A 24,637-nucleotide genomic window follows, 5' to 3' on the forward strand; every position below is an offset into this window, starting at 1 on the left:
AGGGATACTGGAAGCTACTGAAGGACCCAGGCCTTGGGGAAAAGGTCCTGGGGACCATTAACGTCACTTCTGGTCCGAGCTCCAGGGTTCTGTGATGAGAGAACCGTGACCCAGTACGCAGACTGCAGAAAGCCACCTCCTCTTTCACCAGACGTGAGGTTTTCCATAGTGCATGCTCAGCAAAGATGTCCCGGCTGCTTCCGCTCCCCCACCCCACCCCATGTTAGGGTAAAGGAGGAATGAAGAGTTTCCCACAAGCAGCTGCCTGTGTTTAGATCTCACAATGCATTTTTTTTTTTTTTTACAAAGAGCAGGGAATGTTCTAGAGAATATTGAAAAATCATTAAAATTTCACCTTCACCAAGAGAAAAACAACTAATTTCACCCTGCCAGGGCACCAGCCATGTTCCTAAGGATAGTGTCACCTTTAAAATCAATTACTGTAGTTAAAAGGAGGAATATATCTTTCTTTCCCCACTCGTGGCTTCACCCAGAGGTGATAATGAATAGAGCCCGAGGGACATATATTGCACAGGGACGTTTTCACAAAGACTCAAGTTATAAAGAGGAAAATAAAGATCATTCACTGTGCTCATCCTGTTTGGTGTTACTATGACATTCTTCTCAGAGGGAGGGGGTTATTTATAAACTTAGCTAATGATTAGTTCAAGGAGGGCAGGAAGAAAAATAAAGCTTTAGCTTCAGATTTCTTAAATCTCTTGGTCTATTTTCTTCTACTTTTATTTTGTCTTTACACTTATAACTGGTAATTGTTAAGTCCTGAACACTAAATTGAGGTACATATATAAAAATATATGTTTTGCATCTATTTTAAACAGATACCATGCTCAGGATTAAGTTTATTTTTTATTTTTTTTTAAAGATTTTATTTATTTATTTGACAGAGAGAGACACAGCGAGAGAGGGAACACAAGCAGGGGGAGTAGAGAGAGAAGCAGGCTTCCTGCAGAGCAGGGAGCCCAATGCGGGGCTCAATCCCAGGACTCTGGCATCATGACCTGAGCCGAAGGCAGATGCTTAACGACTGAGCCACCCAGGCGCTCCATGGGTAAGTTTAAATTCTAACCAATATTGAGAAGAGTTGAGGATATGAAATATAAGTCAATCTTTCTTCGACTTCATACAGCTAGTCATTAAAGGTCTGCTCCTTAGCTAATCGGGCTTAGAGACATCACACACATAATTAATGCACTAAAATGTTGCTATTTCTATGCTAATTGTAGATGGAGGAAGGATGCCTTTCAGTTAGTGAGAACCTAGATTCTTGAAGAGGTTCTGCAAATATTACTTAAAATAAGCAGTATTAAAATGAGGGACTCCTAGACCGCAGGACGCAGATTTTTGTGAATAGATGTAAGTGTGCGATATTAAATATTGCTTTGCTTTATGAGTTTTGGACCTTTATAAGAGGGGTTCAGAGCCCATGCATAGATAAATACTGTAAATCCAGATCACAGGAAGGTCCAGAGGTCAAAAACTGGTGGTTCTTGGACTACGTGCAGCCAGCAAATGTGTTTGGCTGGCCCACAGCATGTTTTTAAAACAATGTGAGCCAATTCAAAAATCCAATTTCACAGTACAATGGAAAGATGTGGAAATACAAAGACTTCATTCTTACCTTCATTTAGAATTAACAGCTGTCCCTTTAAAATGGATGAAAGCTTTCCAGTTTTCCTCCACTCGATTTTTTTATGTGTGCTTATTCAACCTTTTCTTTCCTGCCTGACCTAGGGATTTAAGAGGTAATGGGATGGGGTGAAGCTCCTAGGCCCTTATTCTTGAACTGGGTGGTGGGGGGGTAGGGGAGTTATAGCATATAACTCCAATGTAATATAATGTAAGAATTATATTCTGAGAATTCCAGGACAATGGGCTGTTGCAATATTAAGGAAAAGGGGCCTGTGGTTGTTTTAAAACATGGCCACAAATTTTGTGACACTCCTAACCACTGAGAATTGGGGGGGCCTATATCCCCATCCCTTGAATCTGAACTTGGGACTGCCAAGACCAATAGGATATGGCAGAAATGATGCAATGTGTCTTTCAAGACTAGGTCATAAAAGCCATACAGCTGTGTCTTATCCTCTAGAATACTCTCCCCTGGAGTTCTTGTAGACATTCAGCTCAACAGTCATAGTGGGTCCCAGCCTAGGCACCAGACCTGTGTGAAGAAGCCTCCAGATGATTCCAACTCCTAGCTGATCGAGTTATCTGCAGCAGTTTAGTGTTCCCAATTAAGGCTGACATCATGCATCAGAGACAAACATTCTCATTGTGTACCACCAGTTCTTTGTATTTATGAGTCCGTTTCTGTTTTGTTTTGTCTTTTAGAGTCCAAATATGAGTGAAATCATATGGTATTTGTCTTTCACCGTCTGACTTATTTCACTTAGCATAATGCTCTCCAGGTCCATCCACGTTATTGAAAATAGCAAGATTTCATTCTTTTTGATGGCTGAGTAGTATTTCATTGTATATATATACGACCTCTTCTTTATCCATTCATCTACCAGTGGATACTTACATTACTTCCATATCTTGGCTATTGTAAATAATGCTGCAATAAACACAGGGGTGCATATATCTTTCCAAATTAGTGTTTTACTTTCCCTTTGGGTAAATACCCAGCAGTGGAATTACTGGATCCAGATTTGTCTTTGAAAATGAAGTTTTCATCTTCATCTTGAAATCAAGGATAATGTCAGCTGATTACCTATTTCACAGTCGTTCCAAGTTTGGGTGAATATGAATCTCAGATTTCCCAAAGTAAGAGAATATTATTTGATCTCCATTGGCATGGCGACAGAGGTATTACTTCCAAAACTTCCTGTATGTTTTCCCAAGTATCTCATCACTTAATTACACATAAGCATGGCTGTACTTAGGAATATGCTTCTTTGATGCTCTACGTGACACATTTCATTTTGTTTTGGGTTGTTGGCTCTTTGAAAATACCTCAAAAATCCTGTTTAAATGTCATAAATGTGTGTCAAACTTGAGAATGGCAATATGAAGGGGAAATATGGAAGCATGCTAATACAGCTGCATCATTAATAATTGAAGGAGGGGGGTGCCTGGGTGGCTCAGTTGTTAAGAGTCTGCCTTCGGCTCAGGTCATGATCCCAGAGTCCTGGGATCAAGCCCCACATCAGGCTCCCTGCTCCGCGGGAAGCCTGCTTCTCCCTCTCCCACTGCCCCTGCTTGTGTTCCCTCTCTCGCTGTGTCTCTCTCTGTCAAATAAATAAACAAAACCTTTAAAAAAAAAAAAATTGAAGGAGGACTACCAAGGTCTCCCATTTTGCTGTGTGTTTAAGGGAGCTGTGCTCTTGACAGCTGCAACCATTGCTGAAATGTAAAATTTGGCACAAAAAAAAATCACAGATGATTTTAGAAATTTCTCGACCCTATATTTCACTGCTAGTTAATGTATCTTCTTAAGGCTTTCCTTAAATGGCATAGTTGATGTATTTTTAAGGATCTCAGAAGGAAGTTTTCCTAGTAATGCAATGACAGTCAGGAATAATCACGTCCTTGCTTGGAATGAAATCTCCAGACCAGAAAACCCTACCCCTGTCCTCCAGGATGATTTTGTTTTAAGCACCAACTGCTTCTTTAAGAGCTTAATTCAGTGATACACAAGCTCTCTGGTGCCAACACAATTATCATCCATGCGAAGGATGCTTGTTTAATTTACCTCTCAAAGCCACACTCCCATGTTGTCTTGTTATGACATGTTGTTTCTGTCCTACTGCTCTGGCTTGAGGGATATTTTACTTAAATGTTTTCTTCAATCATTTTAGCTATGCTTATCAAATATATCCTTATGGTGCCAGGTTATTTCAATGCCTTATAAAAATATAAAATCCAACTAGAGTCATAAGATGCTCTAACTTACGTTCTTTGAATAGTTTGAGGGGCTAAAGAACAAGTTATCCCATTACAGTGTCTGTTTTCTATTATTCTAAACAAGTCAGGCCAAATGCATTTACTATTTATTATTATTTATTGCAATCATTAGGAAATGAAGATAGTCTTCAAGAAACATACGAGACCTCACAGCTTTCTTAAGACTGTCGTTTTCAGAGATGATAATGGATTCCAGGGATGGTGTCTTTGTTCAAAACATTTCTGAAAGCCTCTCCTTGCCCTGGGCCCCTGCTATACCCATGAGTGCCACCACTTTTCACTATATATTTAATTGTTTGAGAATGTCTGTCTTCCCCTAAGACTGTCAGCAGCTGAGGAGTAAGGACTGAAATGGTCTGTTCATCTTACATCCCTGTTGTCCCACAGAACACTTGGCAACATAGTAGGTATTTAATATTTATTGAATGAATAACTCATACATTCTTTTGAATAGTGTCTGTGTTGTCAAAGTTTTGTCCCTTGAGGGTAGATTTACCTTTCGGAAATAGTCAAAAGTGATTCAGAGTCAAGTCTGAAGAAAGAGGCCATGAGACAACTCAATTTTCTTATGTGCATGGAAACTAAAACTGATGGCAGTTCTGAAAAGGACGTTTATTGAAGTAAGCAGGCAGGCCCTCGAGGCAAATAATTTAAAAAGTCACATTTGGATGTAGAAATTCTCCTGTGTTTCTTAAGAATCATTGTTCAGGATTCTTAAGCATAACTTTAAAAAAAAAAAAAAAGCCTCTAGAAGTGAACTCCTTGTTTTCTGCAGACGTGTGTGTGTGTGTGTGTGTGTGTTGTGTGTGTGTAAATGAAAAATACAAAAATCATTTGCATCCGTGTTTCTTAAACGGACATGTAAATATGAACAGACTTCATATTCTGGCAATCTGTGTTAGTGTAAAAGGGACCAAAAATACACTTAGCCTTTCCATCTTGGCCTGCTGTTCCATTTCCTTCCCATTTCTCTACATCTCAGCCTGAAGCAAGGCAGCAATACCAGCAGGAACTGGAAAGAGACAACCCTGTGTTTTCTCTGGCTCACATCTGTGGCGGTGATTGTGCACTGATGTGAACATCTTCCCCCTAATGCCTGTGCTGTGCAGAACTGTGGAGAAATGCAAAAATGGAGATGCAGTGAAAAGACAACCCGGGTCAAATCAGGAGTGAGTAATGTCAACATAAGGTCGGGAGTGAGATATGCTGAGGGTGAGCATCACTGTGAGCCGGAAGCAGACAGCCTTGGCCCTACATGATAGTGTTAACCTTGACTCAGGGCTGAAGCTCAGGCTCCCTCTACTCCCACCATTCTTTACTCAATTGCTATAAATGCCAATTTTTAATCCAAATGGATGTTTTGCAAAGCTGATCTACCTAGAATTTCTTCTTAAAAAAAAAAAAACAACAAAAAACCCAATGTATAACTTACATACAGTGAAGCATTTACATCATTAGTGAATCAAACTATCTTTGTTATGGCTACAAGCAAGTAATTCCCTTCTCTGGCAACTTCTAAAAGGGAGAAATGAATATGTTCACTTTTAGCATTAATAATGATAATTTCGAGAATAAGAAGAAAAACCTAAACAAATTTAATCCCCAACATCATTTTTAACACAGTCCAAAGAAGTTGGAAATCAGAAAAAAAAGTTTGTTTTTTAGAAAAGGTTACATAGAAAAAAGATTTTATGTATTTCCTGCAAAATGATAGGCCGGAGAACTGACACTGAGCACCACAAAGCAAGCGGGTCCTGAAGGTGAACTTCACAGCCTACTCGGTCACCTCGTCTGCCTGTGCCTCTTAACTGTCACGGTCACGGTCTTGGTCCACTAGGGCTGCTTTAACACCCCGAGGGTGGCTGGGTGGCTTCTAAAACAACAGACACTAACTTCTCATGGTTCTGGAGGCTGGGAGTGAGATTAGGTGTGAGCACGATCGGGTGCTAGTGAGGGCCCCTTCCTGGGTGGCAGACTGCTGATTTCTCCTGTGTCCTCACTTGGTGGAGAGTGGGAGGAAGCACACTCTATCGGGACTCCAATCAGGGCACTGATCCCATTCACAAGGGCTCCATACTAATGACCTCATCTACTCCTAAATACCTCCCAAAGACCCTGCCTTCTAATATCATCCCATTAGGGGGTAGGGTTTCCATATACGATTTTGGGGGGTATGCAATCATTCAGTCCCTACCCACACGGAGAACCATTCTGTAACTACCATGAAGACGGATGGTTGGTAATCCAGTCCAGTGTCTACCAGCACCAAAGCGGCTACAGATATGCTGATGTAGGCTCAGCTAATTCTACTTCAACCGTCTGCTGGAGCCACCTTTTCATCATTTTACTTTTTAGGGCTCTGCCAGGCTAATGCTTCCTGAACACCTGTATTCCTCCATCCTGCTTCATAGGCTCCTGCTGATGACGCTTACGTAATCCCCTCGAAAACACAGAGGCACCAGAACACCCTCAGTTAGGACACGTGTATACATGTGAAGACTTGTCCTTGTGTCTACATGGGCTCACTGCTTCTGAGAGCAGAACTGGCAGGTCATTCTCCCCTTCCTTACAACGCACACACACTTCCCAACACTTACTCCACACATCCCGAAACATGAGGTCAGTTATGAATGTATGAGACCTTACTAATCTCTGGGAGTCTCACTTACAGAAGAGTCGGTAATGGCTCGAGGAGGCTAACACTTCAACCAAGTGAAGATTTAGCTGAAATTTACACCAACAACTACTCATCCCTCATCTTTCCTTGGGAATGCTTAGTGAAACACACAATAACAACACATACTGTAGTCATCCAGGCAATGCGGCCAAGACTCTAGCAGAGGAGCAGACCAGTTCCAGAGGGGACTGAATGTGAGCCCACTTCCCTGCCACAGAGGGTTAAAATAAAGTGAGTTCTTTTCAAGGAAGAGGGCTTACTGGCAATCCAGATTTGCTGTCTCAAAGCTGAGTAAAGCATGGTTTTGCATGTGTGCACACGTGCGTGTGTGTGCATGGTTATACACCCTTGTAAGATTAGAAAAGGATATATTTTCATCATTAAGGACATGCTCTTACTGACCTTCTCACTGAGAGATGCACACCTGAAAAAAAGGGGGAGCAAACACCCCTCAACAATTCCAAGTCAGGGTCCAAGCTGGGATTATTTACAGTTGTGGGAAAACATATAAAACATAAAATTTATCACTTAAAACACTTATTTAGAAAACGGTATTCATGCCTTTTTATAAAACTGTGGTTAATTATATGCAAAATTTATCATTTAAACCATTCTGAAGTGTACAGTTCTGTAGTTAAATACATTCTTACTGTTGTGCAACCATCACCACCGTCAACCTCTGTAACCTTTTCAACTTTCCAAACTGAAACTCTGAACCCATTAAACACTGACTCACCATTCCCCTGGCAACCATCACTCTACTTTTTTGTGTCTATGAATTTGGTTATACTAAATACCTCTGTAAGTGGAATCATATGAGATATGTCCTTTCCTGACTGGCTTATTTCACTGTACATATAGACCACATTTTGTTTATTCCTTTATCCATCAAAGGACATTTGGTTTGTTTCCACCTAATGGCTATTAGGGATCATGTTGCTGTGAACACGGGTTAAAATATCTGAGACTCTTCCTTCCATTTCTCTGGGTATATACCCAGAAGTGGAATTGCTGGATCATATGATAACTCTATGATTTTTTTTTTTTTTTTTGTGAGGAATAGCCATTCAAGGTGAGTTTTGTATTATCTGCTCCATCATGTTTGTAATACACTTTTGGCTATGGCTTCTTACCATTAATTTCTTACTGTGCTTAGTCACAAAAGATGTGACTATATCAGATGGAGTCTTATTATGCCAGTCACACAGGCTAATCAGTTTGCTTTACTTCTAGCCACACATCACAGTTTCTTAGGTAGAAAAAAAAAAACCTAAATCTCAATACAAAACCACAAATGGTGATTCAGCTAAGTAAGTAGATTTGTTTACTGGGCTAACCTGAGAATTCTAGCATCTTCCAGGAGATGGTCACTGATGAAATCTGAAGAGCCTATAACCCCTACAGAGCCTCTGGATTGTTCTAAAGTTTGTATCTTCTGAAGTTCTATACCTTCTCTGGGGCTATCGTGTACACAGAGGCTGTCCTGGCCCTCTTCCCAAATTTGTAGCTGTTATCCTTTCTCTGACAACTTCGATCCCTAGCTCAATTTTCCTGTCCACTCATTCCTTTGCCTGTATTCTTAGGTTTATCAGCATCTACGCTAATAGGGCTACCTTGCCCTATATCTATCATCCTCAAGTCCAGCGATGCTCCCTATCTCCCTAATGTCACCTACCCTTGGATATGGACCTCACTGACAGAGCCAAGCCCCAGACCTTGACTCAATCTCCCATCCTTCTGCTTTTCTCAGTCTGTCACCCCAAACTTGCTCCTCCTCCTCAGTGTGGCCTCTAGTTGATTGGTCTCTCCCATTCTCATAGCCCACCTGCCCCTTCCAGCCCCACAGCTGTGCTGCCCAACTGGGGCCTGGAGACCTGTCACTGCAGTGATGCTTGAGCGGGTGCCCTTGCTTCATCTGACTTCTACCGCTGCATTCTCCTTGCCAATCCCAGCCTGGCAGATGGCACTAACCTCTCTATCTGCTCCAAATGTTGCAAAACCAGGCTGATGGATTTCACTGCTAAAGTTCGTGTTTGACTTTCCCTCTGTCACCTTGGTTGCACAATGATCTTTGTATGCATTGTTAATGGCCTCCCTTAACTCTCTTTAAATCTACTCTAGCAAGCCTCTTCACCTCTCCCTTTTCACGGTGATGCATCTCAATGCTACAACCTGAACTTTGTACAGGTCTGCCCTCTAATTTTTTGAAAGAGTTGAGAGCATGTAAGATGGATGAATTTTCATGCCAAGAAAAATAGAAGTATAAAAGAAACTGTGGATATGTTTGATGCCATATCACAAGTTTTTTATAGTCCCAAACACAAACCAGCTTGAAAGATGAATGACAAAGCAGGAAAAAGAAAATGTGTGCTTCTTCAACTGCTCCTTCTTTGCCTCAGATTTGTCTTACCTGTCTTTTTATCTATTCTGCTCTCTTTCTAATGGTACTTGAGAATTCTTTAGGAAAACCACTTTCCCCTGGTTGCTCTGGGGCCTTGCTCCATTAATTTTTTTCTCTTTATTCTGTCTTCAATGATTTCTTTTGCATTGGCTCCTTTCCCTTAGTCTACAAACATAATAAAGTCTTTGCACCCTAAAAAAACCAAAACCCCCCTGAAATCCCAGATGGACCCATCTACCTACTCCCCCCACTTCTCAAACAGTTCTCAGTTCTCTCCGGCTCTTTGCTACCAACTTGCCCTGCTGATCCTGTTCTCTCCCATTAAGTGGCTCTCAGAAATAATATGGTGTCCCAACCGCCTCTTTGTAGACCGCTTCCTGGTGAGCTCTCTCTAAGTAACGGACACGGCAAACATCATGCTTGGAAACTCTGTTTTGAATGCTCTTCTCTCTCTGACTGCTCCCTCTCAGCAACACGGCCCAGTGTTGGGGTTTTGCCTCTTCTTGGATGACTTCCAAACTTAGGTCTCCTGCCCTATGTGGCCTCTGACCTCTAGGTCTGCATTTTCGCTGTTGGCTGGACATACCTAGATGGTATAATGCTGGCATGTCTGACTCGGTATGACTCCAGGAGAACATTTCCTTCCTTCCCGTGGGTCCTCTGTTCCCTACTGCTCACACAGAACGGGGCTCACAGTCCCGTTCAACAAAGAAACAAAAAAGCACAGATGCACACAGGCACACACAGTTGCACTGATTTAACAAATGAACTTTACCCATAAAAGGGCAGCTTGGATTGGTGCTCAGTGCCCCGACAGGAATCAGGTGGTATCTACTTCAGGTCCTGCAACCTCAAGTATTCTTTTTCCTTTGTTAGTAAGACTGAGATAGGTATTAATCAATGTGACATTTCTGAAACCCGAGGATGTTGTGTAGAAATAACAGAGACTTGAACTAAACCAAGAGTGTTAATATTCTGGAATAGGTTTAGAAGTACAGTAACTGGTTTTGTAATGAGTACTTTTGTGTTGTTACAGCTACTCTTAAAGATGTTTGGAGAGTTTTGGGGCACCTGGGTGGCTCAGTCGGTTAAGTGTCTGACTCTTGATTTTTGGCTCAGGTCATGATCTCAGGGTCATGAGTTCAAGCCCCACACTGGGCTCCTTGCTAGGCATGAAGCCTACTTAAAAAAAAAAAAAAAAAGTTTGGAGAGTTTAAAAGCAGCAGCTCTATTAGATTAGTAACTGTTTTTTAAATTGGTTAAGAAAATAAAATTTAGCTTTTAATCAATGCATAAATGTTTAGTGAAGATCCACTTTAAAGTTTCAATTATTAGATATATAAATTAATAAACTGATCATTAAATTGAGAATAAACTTCCATGGCCATAAGCCCCCTGTATGTTAAAAGGCAATTGATACTTTAGAGGTATGTCATGCATGTCTCCTTTTGTCTTAAAAGAGGTTGAGAGCCATGGCTTTATCTAGGAGAGTCAGGTACCTAGAACCTACAAGCTTGGGCATGTGTATTTTAAAGAGGTGGTCTGAGATGTGACCCTGTTTAAGAATCACTGTTCAGATTCTTCCTTTAATCAGCATGGTAGATAGAGTACAGTAAGTAGTTAAATTACTAGTCAAATCACATTTTGCTTGATAGAGATGGACCTTCTATATTCTTTAGCTGAAATGCATCAGTTTTCAAAGAGGCCATAACCTAAAAGTGGGGGAATATGTTATGTTATGGAGAGATTTCTTATCATGAAAAGATTTAGTCTGCATGTGTGTGTTTTATTTTTATAATCTAGCGTTTGCCACATAAAGTTGTAGAAACTATAATGAAAGTGTAAATCTTTAATTTTAAGTGAGTACCTGGCACACACATATTATTTCATTACTAAAGGCTTTTCCTCTCTGCCTTTCCCCCTCTGGCTTAGTTTCCACATAGAGAAATGTTAACCTACAGCCAGTGTGCACTTATTTAGAAAGGCATCTGGGAACAGGGTCTCTCGCTGGCTAATCCAGAGCTTATGGGCTAATGGCTACAGGAAAGAGAGAAAATAAAATATGCTGCTTTGTAATTTCTGCCCTCTCCTGTGATGTATAAATGAAAGGCTCCTTGTGCTTTCTATACCCGCACAGCATTCCTCATCTGCTGTTGGGGCAGTAATCTTAAATACTGAAATGTGGGATTTTGCAGCTTTGAATGGCATGCATTGTTCCTTTTTAGCCTTAGTGAAAATATGTTATATAGTGTCTGGCATATAAGAAACAAATGAACAGTAGCTGCCATTATTATTATGACTATTATTACTTGTACTATTATCATCATTATTATATTTGGTACTATTATTTAGTGAAGCAAAGGTTTTCCATCCAAAAATGATTAACATGTATTGAAAGAATAATCCTATGAGATCTCAGTTGTTGAGAAATGTCTGTAGAATGAGCCTACTATTGAGTCAAATTCTGCTAAGCGTGTACAATCTCCTATTTGAGTTTCACAGCAGACCTCATTTCTCTTTATTCCACACCCTACCTTCCCCCACTTCTGATCCACTGCATCAAGTATGTGGTACAAAAGGGGTCATTTCTCATCTTTTGGTTACATGAGTAGAAATAAACAAAATAGGCAGGGAAAAGAATTTGCCCACAAAATAAGAAAGACTGGATCTTATTTAAAGCTCTGCTTGAGATGTTAAGAATAATAAAAATCAAGTCTTATTTTCTCTCCCTGTGTATCAAAAGCTTTTATGGAAGGGACTAAGGAGTAAATCTGGTCCGTTTTACTGTCTTCAGACTTGCCTTCATTGACCACAAATGATTTTTCATATATATTTTTAATGTCTACATTATAGGTCCTGTGTATAAAATAAATAGGTGAATTCCAAAAATCTAAAGCAGGATACAAATGGCAAGTGGTGTGGAATTTCACAATAAGAAGGTTCAGAATTATAACATCCCTGGGAGAGTCTCCTCTCCTTCCTCAAAAGAGCTGTCTCTTTAAAAGAAAATAAAGCCGTACTTTTCTTTCCTCCTATAGAAGGCAAAAGGTATTAAACAACCTAGTGTTCACACTTCTATTAAGGGCTTGATTTTACTCTGAGGAGATGTTAGAATCCTACAAAAACAAAAAGGACTTGCTTATATTTTATAAAGATCAACCATATTAACATTTTAATAAACTGATTTAAGCCATCTGGTGTTTAGAAAATGGGTCTGGTTTTCCAAAGAAAATAAACAAGATATAAATAACTCTGGAGTTCATGCCTTTTTTTTTTTTAAAGAAAAGGAGACTCTTGATCATATACCCTGCATTAGCATTTGCTCATTCCCCCACCAACCCTGCTGGGTGCCAACTGTGGATCAGGCACTACTCTAGGTTGTCATGTTTAAGAAGCAGTCTGCTCTTAAGGCACTTCCAAAGGGCAATAAATAAACAGATGATCCGTGTAGATACCAGCATAGTGACAGGGAGCTGTGCGGAAGAACGAAAGAACAAATGTGATGGTATCGCACCTCCCAGTAAATCGTGAGGGCCCCTCCCTCCGGATAAAGCCCAGGTCTCTGGCTCTTGCTTTTCTCTGCAGCTTTCCTAAGCCTCTCTTCACTAGTGCCCTGGCCTTCCCCTGCCTAACTCCTACTTGCTCCTTGGCTAGTGCTTCTGGAAGCCTCCCCTCAAACCAGCCCCTCTCTCCCTACCGCCCACCCCATGTGTTCTGTGGTCCTTGTACGTACCTCGCCTCATTACACTAGTGTCCTACACAACAGTGCCTTGAGGGCTGTCTGAGTCTGTCTTAGCACCACGGTAGTCCTAATGCCCGGGGGATTCTGGCACGAAGGACGGATATCTGTTTGATGAACGAGTGGATGAATGAATGACTGAGGGAAGTCATGTCTGTCGGTGACGGAACGCTGGCCCTGTGCTGGGGCTGGGGGGACAGAAGGCTGGCCGAGGCAGGGAGATGGCATGGCGGAGGGAGAGAGCACAAGCAGCTGAAGTGGCTGCAACGAGGATTTTCCTAGAACACAGCTTGTCTTTCTGATGGAGTCTAAGCTTCTGGAGACAGACTAACAGATAAAGGGAAGAGATGGGTTTTGGCTTCAAACAGCTCTGGGTTGAAATACAAAGTGAATACAAACACGCACCTACTCTGCCGAAGGTGAGCTGTTTAAAGTCCACAGTATGAGACCTGACACAGAGTGGGCCCTCAATATAGCAATATCTAATCTTACCTAGAATACAATACAAAATACAATATTATCGAGTCTCTGCCCATATAAAACCCAGCGTCCAGTAGGACAGACAGACTGACTTAAGTAAGTAAGTGGCTCCCTAAGGATCACATGGCTGGTAAGGGGCAGACATGTCATGGTGGTGGATGTGATCACAGGGAAAGAGAGGGCCAGCCGAGGAGACTGGGACAGGACTGAGAGGGAGGTGGGAGTGAGGACTGAGAATGCCAGCAATGCAAAGGACCTCTAGAGTGGCCCTTTGGAGCAGTCAGGCACTGCTAGAATGCCTACTTGGACGAGGGCACACACAGCATTTGTGGCCATTAGGAACCTGGTTACTTCTGCAAAAGCTGGCCTATTGCTGGGATGACAGGGGTTGAGGTGTGAAAGGAAGATGAGGAAGTGGAGCTCGTGAGTGCTAATGGCCGCGTAGAAGCAAAAGGGAAACAAGTAGGGCAGGAGCTTGACACGGAAGCAAAGAAGCCGAAGTGTAGTTGTGCGTGTGGGAAACAGGAATGTGCTTTAAGGAGGGAGCCGCGGCGCCAGCAGAGGGAGAGGGGAGGTTTTAGGAGGGCGGGCAACTGAAAATTAGTGCGATTTCAGAGACAGGAACTGTGGTAACTGACAGCAAAGGAGAACTGCTAACTTGGGTAAAAATAATGGGTGCATTTTTATGAGGTAAAAATGGAGGCAACTGAGGATTTTCTGGCCCCGTAAATTTGATTAGGACAAAAATGCCTACTTATTTGATAAATGGTACAGGACAAGGGGATACCATTTTGGATAAAGTTAAGCTGAACCCATACCTCCATTCTTACAGTAAAATAAATTCTAGATACATCAAAAATTAGACATGAAAAAGTACCTATAAAAGTACCAGAGCGAAATACGAGAATTCTGGAGTCTTGGGAGTGTGAATTTGGCATGATGCAAAATTTAAAGGCAATAAAGTAAAAAGTAACTACATACAAATTAAAATCTTCTGTATTAAAAAATGTAGTAAGGAAGGCCAAATAATAAATGACAAATGGGGAAAATATATTTGTGATAAATGACAGGAAACAATAAAACAGTGAATAAATTAACACAGAAAAGAGACAGAGCTGGCTAACATAAATAAACTACCTTTAACTTGAACCTAACTAAAGAGATACCACCTTTTACAAGTTGGATTGGTAGAGAGGACAATGTTTGATGCTCTCGGGGCTAGAGAGTCAGGTGAAGACAGGGTTGCTGGGATGGTAGCCTGCTGGGCAATGTGGTAATGTTGGTGTGTGTTTTCAATGCCCACACCTTTGACTCAGCTCTTCCCCCTCTAGGCCTTTATTCGACATGAAGACAGGTACAGGGATGTCTGAAGCTGCACTGCTCATGATGGTAAACAGCTAAGGTCAGTGTAAATGTCCATCACTAAGGGCCCACTTAGTTAAATTACCACATATCCATACTGTGGAATACTATCCAGCCATTAAAAAGGGAAAAAAAGGTTATATGTTCTGATATGGGAGAATATATTAAGTGGGGAAACAAGAGGCTGTAAAAGACTATTTTTAGTGTAATGTCATCTGTTTTAAACAGAAGAGTGCACACATAAGCATATACACATACTACCTCTAAATGCACAGGAAATTTCTGGAAGGCTAAGTAAGAATCTTAATGTGGGAAGTGAGATTTAGAGTCAAGAGAAGAAGGTGAGAGCAACTTTCTTCTGCCTTTTAAGTTATCTCGAAAACGTAATATTTTGATTAAAAAATTTAAGTAAAGAGATATAAATCTCTGAAAGATCAAGTTATCCAACTTGCAAATCACAGGGGGTTATTGGTTGTGTTCTATTCTGCTTCATTCTAACATTTGATAATGATCACCATTGTCAAGGAGATCCTTCAGAGCTAGGGCTCTCAGTCTGTGTGAATTCTGGGTCCCTTACTTATTTATGACAGTGGGTACATAATTAACTGCTCTAAACTTCAGTTTCCTCATCTTATAGTACTGGCTGAAAGATTAAATGAGACTGTGCATGTAAATCATTTAGCATACAAAGTAAGTGCTCAATAAATGTGATCTATTATCATTAATAAAACTCTTTCATCTTACAGTTTGCCATTGCCCTTTTATAAATAATTCTTACTTGACTCTTTCTTTTCAGATTATAAAACATTATCCTATCTTCATTTTACAATAGCCCCATTTTTACTGAGTTTCAGAGAAATTAAGCAGTTAGCCCAAGATCACAACCTAGGGTTTAAAAGCAGATCTTCTGACTTCAAGTGTTTTCTCCCTCTTGATCATAGCTGTCGGTCGACCAACAAGCCCACAGCTCCTATATTTTGACATGAATTAATGTTGATTGTAAAATCCTAGGCATTAGGGGCCATGAAGCTCTTTATTACTTCATATAGTACTTTGGACAGAGGAAACCAAAATGCTACTTACAACTCAATTCTAATGTGTACAACTTTCCTTAAAAAGACTTAAATAAATCTGTCTACATGGTTAGCAATGATAGCACAAAAAGAAAAAACAAAACACCTCACAAAGATGGCTAAATCACCTGTCCAAAAAAATCAATACATGCTTCATTTACTCTATGAATTTGGATCACTGTTGTCCCAAATCTAGGCATTTTCATTAGAGTCTACCATGTTCAATAATTCTTTATATAACAGAAGTTGATCTGACCCAAGGAATGATTTTTTTCCTGAACTAGAAAAGTAGGCTGATATTGGTATCTTCATTTAGTAGACAAGACAAAGAGAATTTATACAATTTTCCCAAGGTCCTTCAGTGATTTAAGGGCAGAAACAGTTTTTTTTTTTTTAAAAGATTTTATTTATTTATTTGAGAGAGAGAGAGTGAGAGACAGAGAGCACGAGAGGAGGGAGGGTCAGAGGGAGAAGCAGACTCCCTACCGAGCAGGGAGCCAGATGCGGGACTCGATCCCGGGACTCCAGGATCATGACCTGAGCCGAAGGCAGTCGCTTAACCAACTGAGCCACCCAGGCGCCCAGGGCAGAAACAGTTTTGAGTTCACTCACTTGCTTTCTAATTTGCCTCAAATACCACAACCGAGATCACACTCTTCCCTGCTTTAATTTTTTTTCATAGGATTTTCCTGGAATCAGTTCTGAGTTTATTTTGGAATAATAAAGTATTACACTAAGCACACAGAGTAGACAGTACTGGAGTCTCTGTAAATTCCTTAATAGATGCAAAATAATTGATTACCTCGAGTTTTGTTTTTTGCTTTTTTTTTAAAGAGTTTGGCTCAAACTGAGAATGCACTTTTTTTTTTTTTAAATAGCTGTGACTTCTAAATGCTCCCCTTATGTATAAATGTCTTTTAGCACAATGTAACTCTACTCAGGAGGAAATTCATTTGGTATTCTGTAGTAGCACCATCTCTGTTCTGAACTATTCTAATGAGGAATCAATGAAATATGATGTCTCTAATAGGCTGCACATTGAAAATTAATTTAATGTTATTTATTTAACTGAAATCACCATCCCCCCAAACACGTACATGCATGCATGCACAGTATAATTGACCACCTCTGATGTGAGTGAAAACTAATCCAGAAAACATCATCTATTTTTAAATTTTTTTTCCAAAGATTTATTTATTTTAGAGAAAGAGAGAGAGTGTGTGTGTGTGTGTGTGTGTGCACGAGTGCGGGGAGGAGCAGAGCAAGAAGGAGAGAGAGAATCCCAAAAAAGACTCCACCTTGAGTGTGGAGTCCCATGTAGGGCTGGATCCCACAACCCTAGTTTCAGACCAAGCTAAAACCAAGAGTCACACACTCAACCAACTGAGCCACCTGGGTGCCCCAGAAAACATCATTTAAATCAGTCCTCTTTCTCTGACATCTTTGGAAGCATTTTGGGCCAGACTCTTTCTTGGAACATGATGCAGTTAGGAATCTCTGTGCCACATCTCAGCTGCCCAAAATTGAGTACTTGGAGGGAAGGAAGAAGCATACAGTGTAAATTAAAATTCCTATGTTTTAATGGTGAGGTGGAAGGACAGCTATTGATTTAAGTGACCTCAAAATCCCAATCTTTTCCCCAGTAAATTCACTGGCATTTCCACCCCAACTGAAAGAAAGATTAAAAAATATCTAGGTTGCAACTCCCACTGCGGGATGTTCCTGGTTTAAAGTCCCAACAGTCAAAATCAAGGGTCTTTATCATGATATACTCTAAGATCTTAAGTGAAAAAAATATATCAGAGCTGTGGATTGATCAGTCTAGGTTCTCAAATTAGTCTTCCATAGTATAAATACATTAAGTTAGAACAACTGAATTGATGTAACTGATCAGAGAAATTCAAACCCAAAGTGCCATCCCCAAAACTGCCATAACTAGAGTTACTAGTGTTTAGTTATGGAGAACAAATGTGAGTTACTGATTATGAGAGGTTAAGTGTTCATTGTACGGAGGATTATAAGAGAAGCTGCAGGAACTGATTATGAATATAAAATATCCCAACTCTACTCTCAAGAAGTGAGAATCTCAGATGTGATCATACATATTTCTTATCAACAAATAATGGAAAAGCTCCTAACAGTCTCACAACTACTTATTAGAATTAAAGCTAGTGTTTGGAATCATGAAATGGTATGATCAGAGTAGGCCCAGTAGAGCTTCCTGGAGAATGTAGTCTTGGATAATTTTCATAGTTCAATCTTTTTTTTTTTTAATTTTTTTTTTTTTAAAGATTTTATTTATTTATTTGCGAGAGAGAGAATGAGAGACAGAGAGCACGAGAGGGAGGAGGGTCAGAGGGGAAGCAGACTCCCCGCTGAGCAGGGAGCCCGATGCGGGACTCGATCCCGGGACTCCAGGATCATGACCTGAGCCGAAGGCAGTCGCTTAACCAACTGAGCCACCCAGGCGCCCTTCATACTTCAATCTTGCAAACTGGTTTCTGAACCTGAGCCCACAGCTTCAAGAAATCGATATATCTTATGCAAAACTTTGTATGTATAGGTATATATATTTCTGGGGAAAGGGTAAAGAGCTTTTCATCAGATACAAGGCACTGTGTTTAAAACTTGCCTAAATACCAGATTGCTGGGAGGTTGGCAGAACAGGAGGACCCTAAGCTCGCCTCCTTTCAGGGATACAACTAGATAATACTCATATCAGTGTAAATAACCCAGAAAACAACCTGAAGACTGGCAGAACAAACTCCACAACTAAATGTAGAGAAGAGGCCACACTGAAGAGACTATGGCGGGAGCAGACGCATCTGTAGGGCTCTTGGTGGGAGGGAGGGACCCCTAGGTACAAAAAGGGGAGAAAAACAGACCCCCACACCGGGAAGCCTGCACTGGGAAGGTAAATCCCTGTAACATTTAGCTTTGAAAACCAGAGAGGCTGAATATCATGAGTTCTTACAACCAGTGGGACTTAAAACCTTGAATTTTAAAAATCAGCTGGCTCAGCTCTGGGAGAGCAGGGAGGCGGAATGAGTCCCTGCCCTTAAAGAGATAACACAACAAACAGCCCACAGAGATATAGCATAGAAACAGCAGTTTGAAAACCCAGCTGAGGTCTATAGGAGGGAGAGCTGTTTACTCATCTCAGAGCTATTCTGGAGGGACAGAGATTCTTGGGGGATGCCTCCAGGAACAAAGGAGCTAGCAGGTGCTATTTCCCTCCCTTGCTCCCTAGCAAGACACACAGGCACCTGCAGGAACCAGCTACCAAACTTGCTACCACTGCCCCTCCCCCCACCACTGTACTTCAGTTGATCTGTCCCCTCCAGCCAAGCCTGCCTCAGTAGCTGTGCTGCATGTCTACGCCCTCAGAAGGCCTGTGAGCAAAACTTGCTAACACTGTTCATCCAGCCCCCACTGCAGATCCGCCTCCTCTAATACGTTCTTGGCCAGAGTCCTTCCAAAGCAGTGACCCAAGCTGGGCAGTGTGCAAGCAGTCCCAATAGGGGTCAGCACCACTCCAAAGACACTCCTGCCCCAGAGAGAGGGAAAGATAACCCCACACACCAGTCAGACTGTGGCCCCAGCAGTGGGCTGGGGGCAGACAACTAGTCTGACTGCAGGCCCACTCACCAATGGAAATTTCTCAGGGGACAACAAAGGGAAAGCACCCTGCAGTTTGGTGCTCTGATCTTTCGCAAATGTCTGGTCTCACTCAACTCAAGACCCAGAAAGCCACAGACTGGCCCACTAATACCACGGGAACCACGCATTGCCCACAACAGGTAAAGAGAACCACTGCAGATGACTGGACTGAGGGAAAAAGCAGCACAGCTACAATAGCAGGGTGCACACAACACGTATAGGAGACACCCCTGAAACGCCAGGTTCCCATGAAGAGGGGACACTGCACTGCAGGTCACTACAGGACCTCTTCTTCATAAGGCCACTACTTTCAAGAGCAGGAGATGTGGCTGACTTTCCTAACACAAAGAAACAGACAGAGACAGACAACATCAGGAGACAATGGAATATGTGCCAAAGAATGGAACTGAATCATGGGAAGAGATGTAAGCAAAATGGGTAAGTCATATGTCTGATAGAGAATTTAAAATAATGATCATAAAGATACTCACTGGACTTGAGTAAAGAGTGGAGGACATCAGTGAGACACTTAACAAAGAGATAAAAAAGAACCAATCAGAGATGGAGAACATAATAAATGAAATAAAAAATAGGCTAGATGGAATAAATAGTAGACTAGAGGAATCAGAAGAATGACTCAGTGACCAGAGGGTGGAGGAATGGAAAGTAATCAAACTGAGGAGGTGAGAGAAAAAATTATACAAAATGAGAAGAGATTTAGGGAACTTAGTGACATCATCAAGGATCATAATATATACTTCATAGGGATCCCAGGAGAAGAGAGAGAAAAGGGGGCAGAAAATTTATTTTAAGAAATAATAGCTGAAAACTTCCTGAATCTGGAGAAGGAAGAGAAATCCATATCCAAGGGGCACAGATATCTCCCAACAAAATCAAGCCAAGCAGAGCAACACCAAGACAATACTAATTAAAATGGCAAAAAGTAGTGACAGAATTTTAAAAGCAGCAATAGAAAAGAAAATAGTTACATACAAGGAAAACTCCATAAGGCTATCAGCTGGTTTTTCAGCAGAAACTTTGCAGGCCAGAAGAAAGTGGCAGGGTATATTCAAAGTGCTGAAAGGTGAAATTCTGCAGCCAAGAAAACTCTATCCAGCAAGGCTATCATTCAGAATAGAAGAAGAGTAAGAGTTTCCCTGACAAACAAAAGTTAAAGGAATTCAGGACCACTAAACCAGCCCTACAAAAATTGTTAAAGGGGATTCTCTGAGTGGGAAGAAAAGATCATAAGTAAAAGTAAGAACAGTAGGAAGCACAAAAGCAGTAAAAATAAGTATATCTATAAAAATCAGTCAAGGGACTCACAAAATAAAAGGATGTAAAGTAGACATCATAAACCTAAAACATGGCTTAGAAAGGAGTAAAGAATGGGTTCAAACTTAAGTGACCATCAACATAGGCTGCTACAAGCAAAAGACATAATATGCAAATGTAATGGTAACCACAAATCAAAAACCAGTAACAGATACCTAAAATATAAAGAGAAAGGAATCCAAGTATATCACTGAAAGAAGGTCAACTTATGGTGAGAGAAGAGAGCAAGAGAAGAAAGGAACAGAGAAGATCTACAAAAACAAACACAAACCCAAATAACTAAATAAAAAAATAACATACATATCAGTAATTACTTTGAACGTAAATGGACTAAACACTCAACGTAACCTTATACCTAAAGGAGCTAGAAAAAGAAAAAGAAACAAAACCCCCCAAAATGAAGGAAATAATAAAGATTAGAGATAAATGAAATAGAAAACTAAAGAAACAATAGAACATATCAATAAAACCAGGAGCTGGTTCTTGAAAAGATCAACAAAATTGATTAGCCAGACTCATCACAAAACAAAAACAAAAACCTAAAAAAGAGAGGGACTCAAACAAAATCAGAAATGAAAGAGTAGAAATAACAAGTGGCATCACAGAAATACAAAAGATTGTAAGAGCATTTTTTTTAAAGGATTTTATTTATTTATTTGACAGAGAGAGACAGTGAGAGAGGGAACACAAGCAGGGAGGGTGGGATAGGGAGAAGCAGGCTTCCCGCCGAGCAGGGAGCCTGATGTGGGCTCAATCCCAGGACTCTGGGATCATGATCTGAGCCTAAGGCAGACGCTTAACGACTGAGCCACCCAGGTGCCCCTGCCTGATTGCTTTTTTATGTTCCTATTAATATTTAGGAGCTTTCTTCTGAAGTCCAAACGACATAAACTAAGACAGCCATCAACATGGAGATAAGACCCTCCACCAGCAAAAAAAAGGCAGACGCTTAACAACTGAGCCACCCAGGTGCCCCGACTGTAAGAGAATATTGTGAAAAATTAGATGCCAACAAATTGGACAACCTAGAAGAAATGGATAAATTCCTAGAAACATAACCTTTCAAAACTGAAGCAGGAAGAAATAGAAAATTTGAACAGATTACTTGCAACAAAATTGAATCGGTAATCAAAAGCCTAGGACCAGATGGCTTCACAGGTGAATTCTACCAAACATTTAAAGAAGAGTTAATACCTGATCTTCTCAAACTATTCCAAAAAATAGAAGAGGAAGGAAAACTTCCAAATTCAATCTATGGAGGCCAGCATTACCCTGATACCAAAACCAGATAAGGATTCCACTAAAAAAGAGAACTATAGGCCAATGTCTCTGATGAACATAAATGCAAAAATCCTCTACAAAATATTAGCAAACTGAATCAACAATACATTAAAAAAATCATTCACCGGGGCGCCTGGGTGGCTCAGTCGGTTAAGCGACTGCCTTCGGCTCAGGTCATGATCCCGGAGTCCCGGGATCGAGTCCCGCATTGGGCTCCCTGCTCGGCGGGGCGTCTGCTTCTCCCTCTGACCCTCTTCCCTCTCGTGCTCTCTGTCTCTCATTCTCTCTCTCAAATAAATAAATAAAATCTTAAAAAAAAAAAAAATCATTCACCACAATCAAGTGGGACGTATTCCTGGAATGCAAGGGTGGTTTAGTATTTGCAAATCAATCAAGGTGACAGATACATCACATTAACAAGGGAAAGAATAAAAACCATATGTTCATTTCAAGAGATGCAGAAAAAGCATTTGACAAAATACATCCATTCATGATAAAAATCCTCAACAAAGTTGGTTTAGAGGGAACAGACTTCAACATAACAAAGGCCATACATGAAAAACACATAGCTAACATCATACTCAATAGCTGAAAAACTGAAAGCTTTTTCCCTAGGGTCAAGAAGAGGACAAGAATGTCCACTCTTACCAAATTTATTCAACATAGTACTAGCAGTCCTAGCCACAGCAATCAGACAAGAAAAAGGAATAAAAGGCATCCAAAGGTAAGGAATAAGTAAAACTCTCACTATTTGCAGATGACATACTATATATAGGAAACCCTAAAGACTCCACCATAAAACTACCAGGATGATAAAGGAATTCCGTAAGAATAAAAAATAATATACAGGAATCCAATGCATTTCTGTACACTAAAAATGAAGCAGCAGAAAGAGAAATTAATAAAATAATCACATTTACAATGACACCAAAAATAATAAAATACCTAGGAATAAACTTAAGCAAGGAGGTGAAAGACCTGTATTCTGAAAACTATAAATCACTGATGAAAGAAACTGAAGATGACACAAACAAATGGAAAGATATTCCATGCTCATAGATTGGAAAAACAAATATTTTTAAAATGTCCATAACTACCCAAAGCAATCTACAGATTTAATACAATTCCTATCAAAATATTAACAGTATTTTTCATAGAACTAAAACAATCCTGAAATTTGTATGGAACTACAAAAGACTCCAAATAGCCAAAGCAATCTTGGAAAAGAAAAGCAAAGCTGGGGGTATCACAATTCCAGATTTCAAGTTATACTACAAAGCTGTTGTAATTAAAACAGTATTGTACTGGCACAAAAACAGACACACACATCAATGGAATAGAACAGAAAGCCCAGAAATAAACCCATGATTATATAATCAATTAATCTTCGACAAAGGGGGCAAGAATATGCAATGGAAAAAAGATAGTCTCTTCAACAAATGGTGTTGGGAAAACTGGTCAGCTACAAGAAAGGAATGAAACTGGACCACTTTCTTACACCACACACAAAAATAAACTCAAAATGGATAAGGACCATATCACAAATGGATAAGACCAAATGTGAGGTCTGAAACAAACAAACAAACAAACAAAATCCTTGAAGAGAGCACAGGCAGTAATTTCTCTGACATTGGCTGTAGCAACATTTTTCTAGATATGTCTCCTGAGGCCATGAAAACAAAAGTGAAAATGAACTACTGGGACTATATCAAACCAAAAACTTCTGCACGGCAGAGAAACAATGAAACCAGAAGACAACTTGGTGAATGGGAAAAGATATTTGCAAATGACGTATGTGATAATGGCTTAGTATTCAAAATATATAAAGAACTTTGACTCAGCATCCCCAAAACATATAATCCAATTAAAAATGAGCAGAAGACATGAACAAACATTTCTCCAAAGAAGACATAGAGATGGACAACAGGCACATGAAAAGATGCTCATCACTCATTAGAGAAATGCAATCAAAACTACAGTATCACCTCACATCTGTTAGAATGGCTAAAATCAAAAAGACAAGAAACAACAAATGTTAGTGACGATGTTGAGAAAAAGGAATCCTCATGCACTGTTGGTGGGAATGCAAACGGTGCAGCCACTGTGAAAACAGTATGGAGGTTCCTCAAAAAATTTAAAATAGAGCTATCCTATGATTTAGTGATCGCACTAGTGGGTATTTACCCAAAGAATATAAAAACGCTAATTCAAAAGGATACAAGCATCCCTATGTTTACAGCAGCATTATTTACAATAGCCAAATTATGGCAGTGTCCATCGACAGATGAACAGATGAAGACGATATGGCATATATATGCAATGGAATATTATTCAGCCATAAAAGGAATGAAATCTTTCGCCATTTCCAACAGAGAGTATTATGCTAAGTGAAAGAAGTCAGAGAAAGACAAATACCATATGTTTTCACTCTTATGTGGAACGTAAGAAACAAAACAAATAAAAAAAAATAAGACAAACCAAAAAACCCAGACTCTTAACTACAGAGAACAAATTGATGCTTAGTGGGTGGGGGGTGGGTGAAACATGTGAAGGAGAAGAAAGAGTACACTTATTATGATGAGCACTGAGTAATGTGTAGAATTGTTGAATCACTATATTGTATGCTTAAAACCAATTTAATACTGTATGTTAACTATACTGGAATTAAAATAAAAAAATAATAATTATAAAAACTGCCTCAA

At 40.2% G+C, this 24,637-nt stretch overlaps 1 protein-coding gene across 5 annotated transcripts in view; it reads right to left on the reverse strand.

The window, feature by feature from the left end:
• LYRM4 (LYR motif containing 4) overlaps positions 1-24,637 on the reverse strand; it is a 277,622-nt gene that overhangs the window by 182,658 nt on the left and 70,327 nt on the right. Inside the window, exon 3 of one of the 5 annotated variants that reach the window (XM_035030789.1) lies at positions 7,007-7,028. The exons of the other annotated variants lie outside the window; for them this stretch is intronic. Within the exon in view, the coding sequence (XP_034886680.1) occupies positions 7,011-7,028 (18 nt within the window). The 3' untranslated portion in view covers positions 7,007-7,010. Of the gene's footprint in view, positions 1-7,006; positions 7,029-24,637 lie in introns of those variants that run through there. 5 annotated transcript variants of the gene reach the window in all.

Source organism: Mirounga leonina, unplaced genomic scaffold (genome assembly GCF_011800145.1).
Source record: "Mirounga leonina isolate KUSES-001 unplaced genomic scaffold, KU_Mleo_1.0 Mir_366, whole genome shotgun sequence".
Taxonomy (NCBI): Eukaryota; Metazoa; Chordata; class Mammalia; order Carnivora; family Phocidae; genus Mirounga; species Mirounga leonina.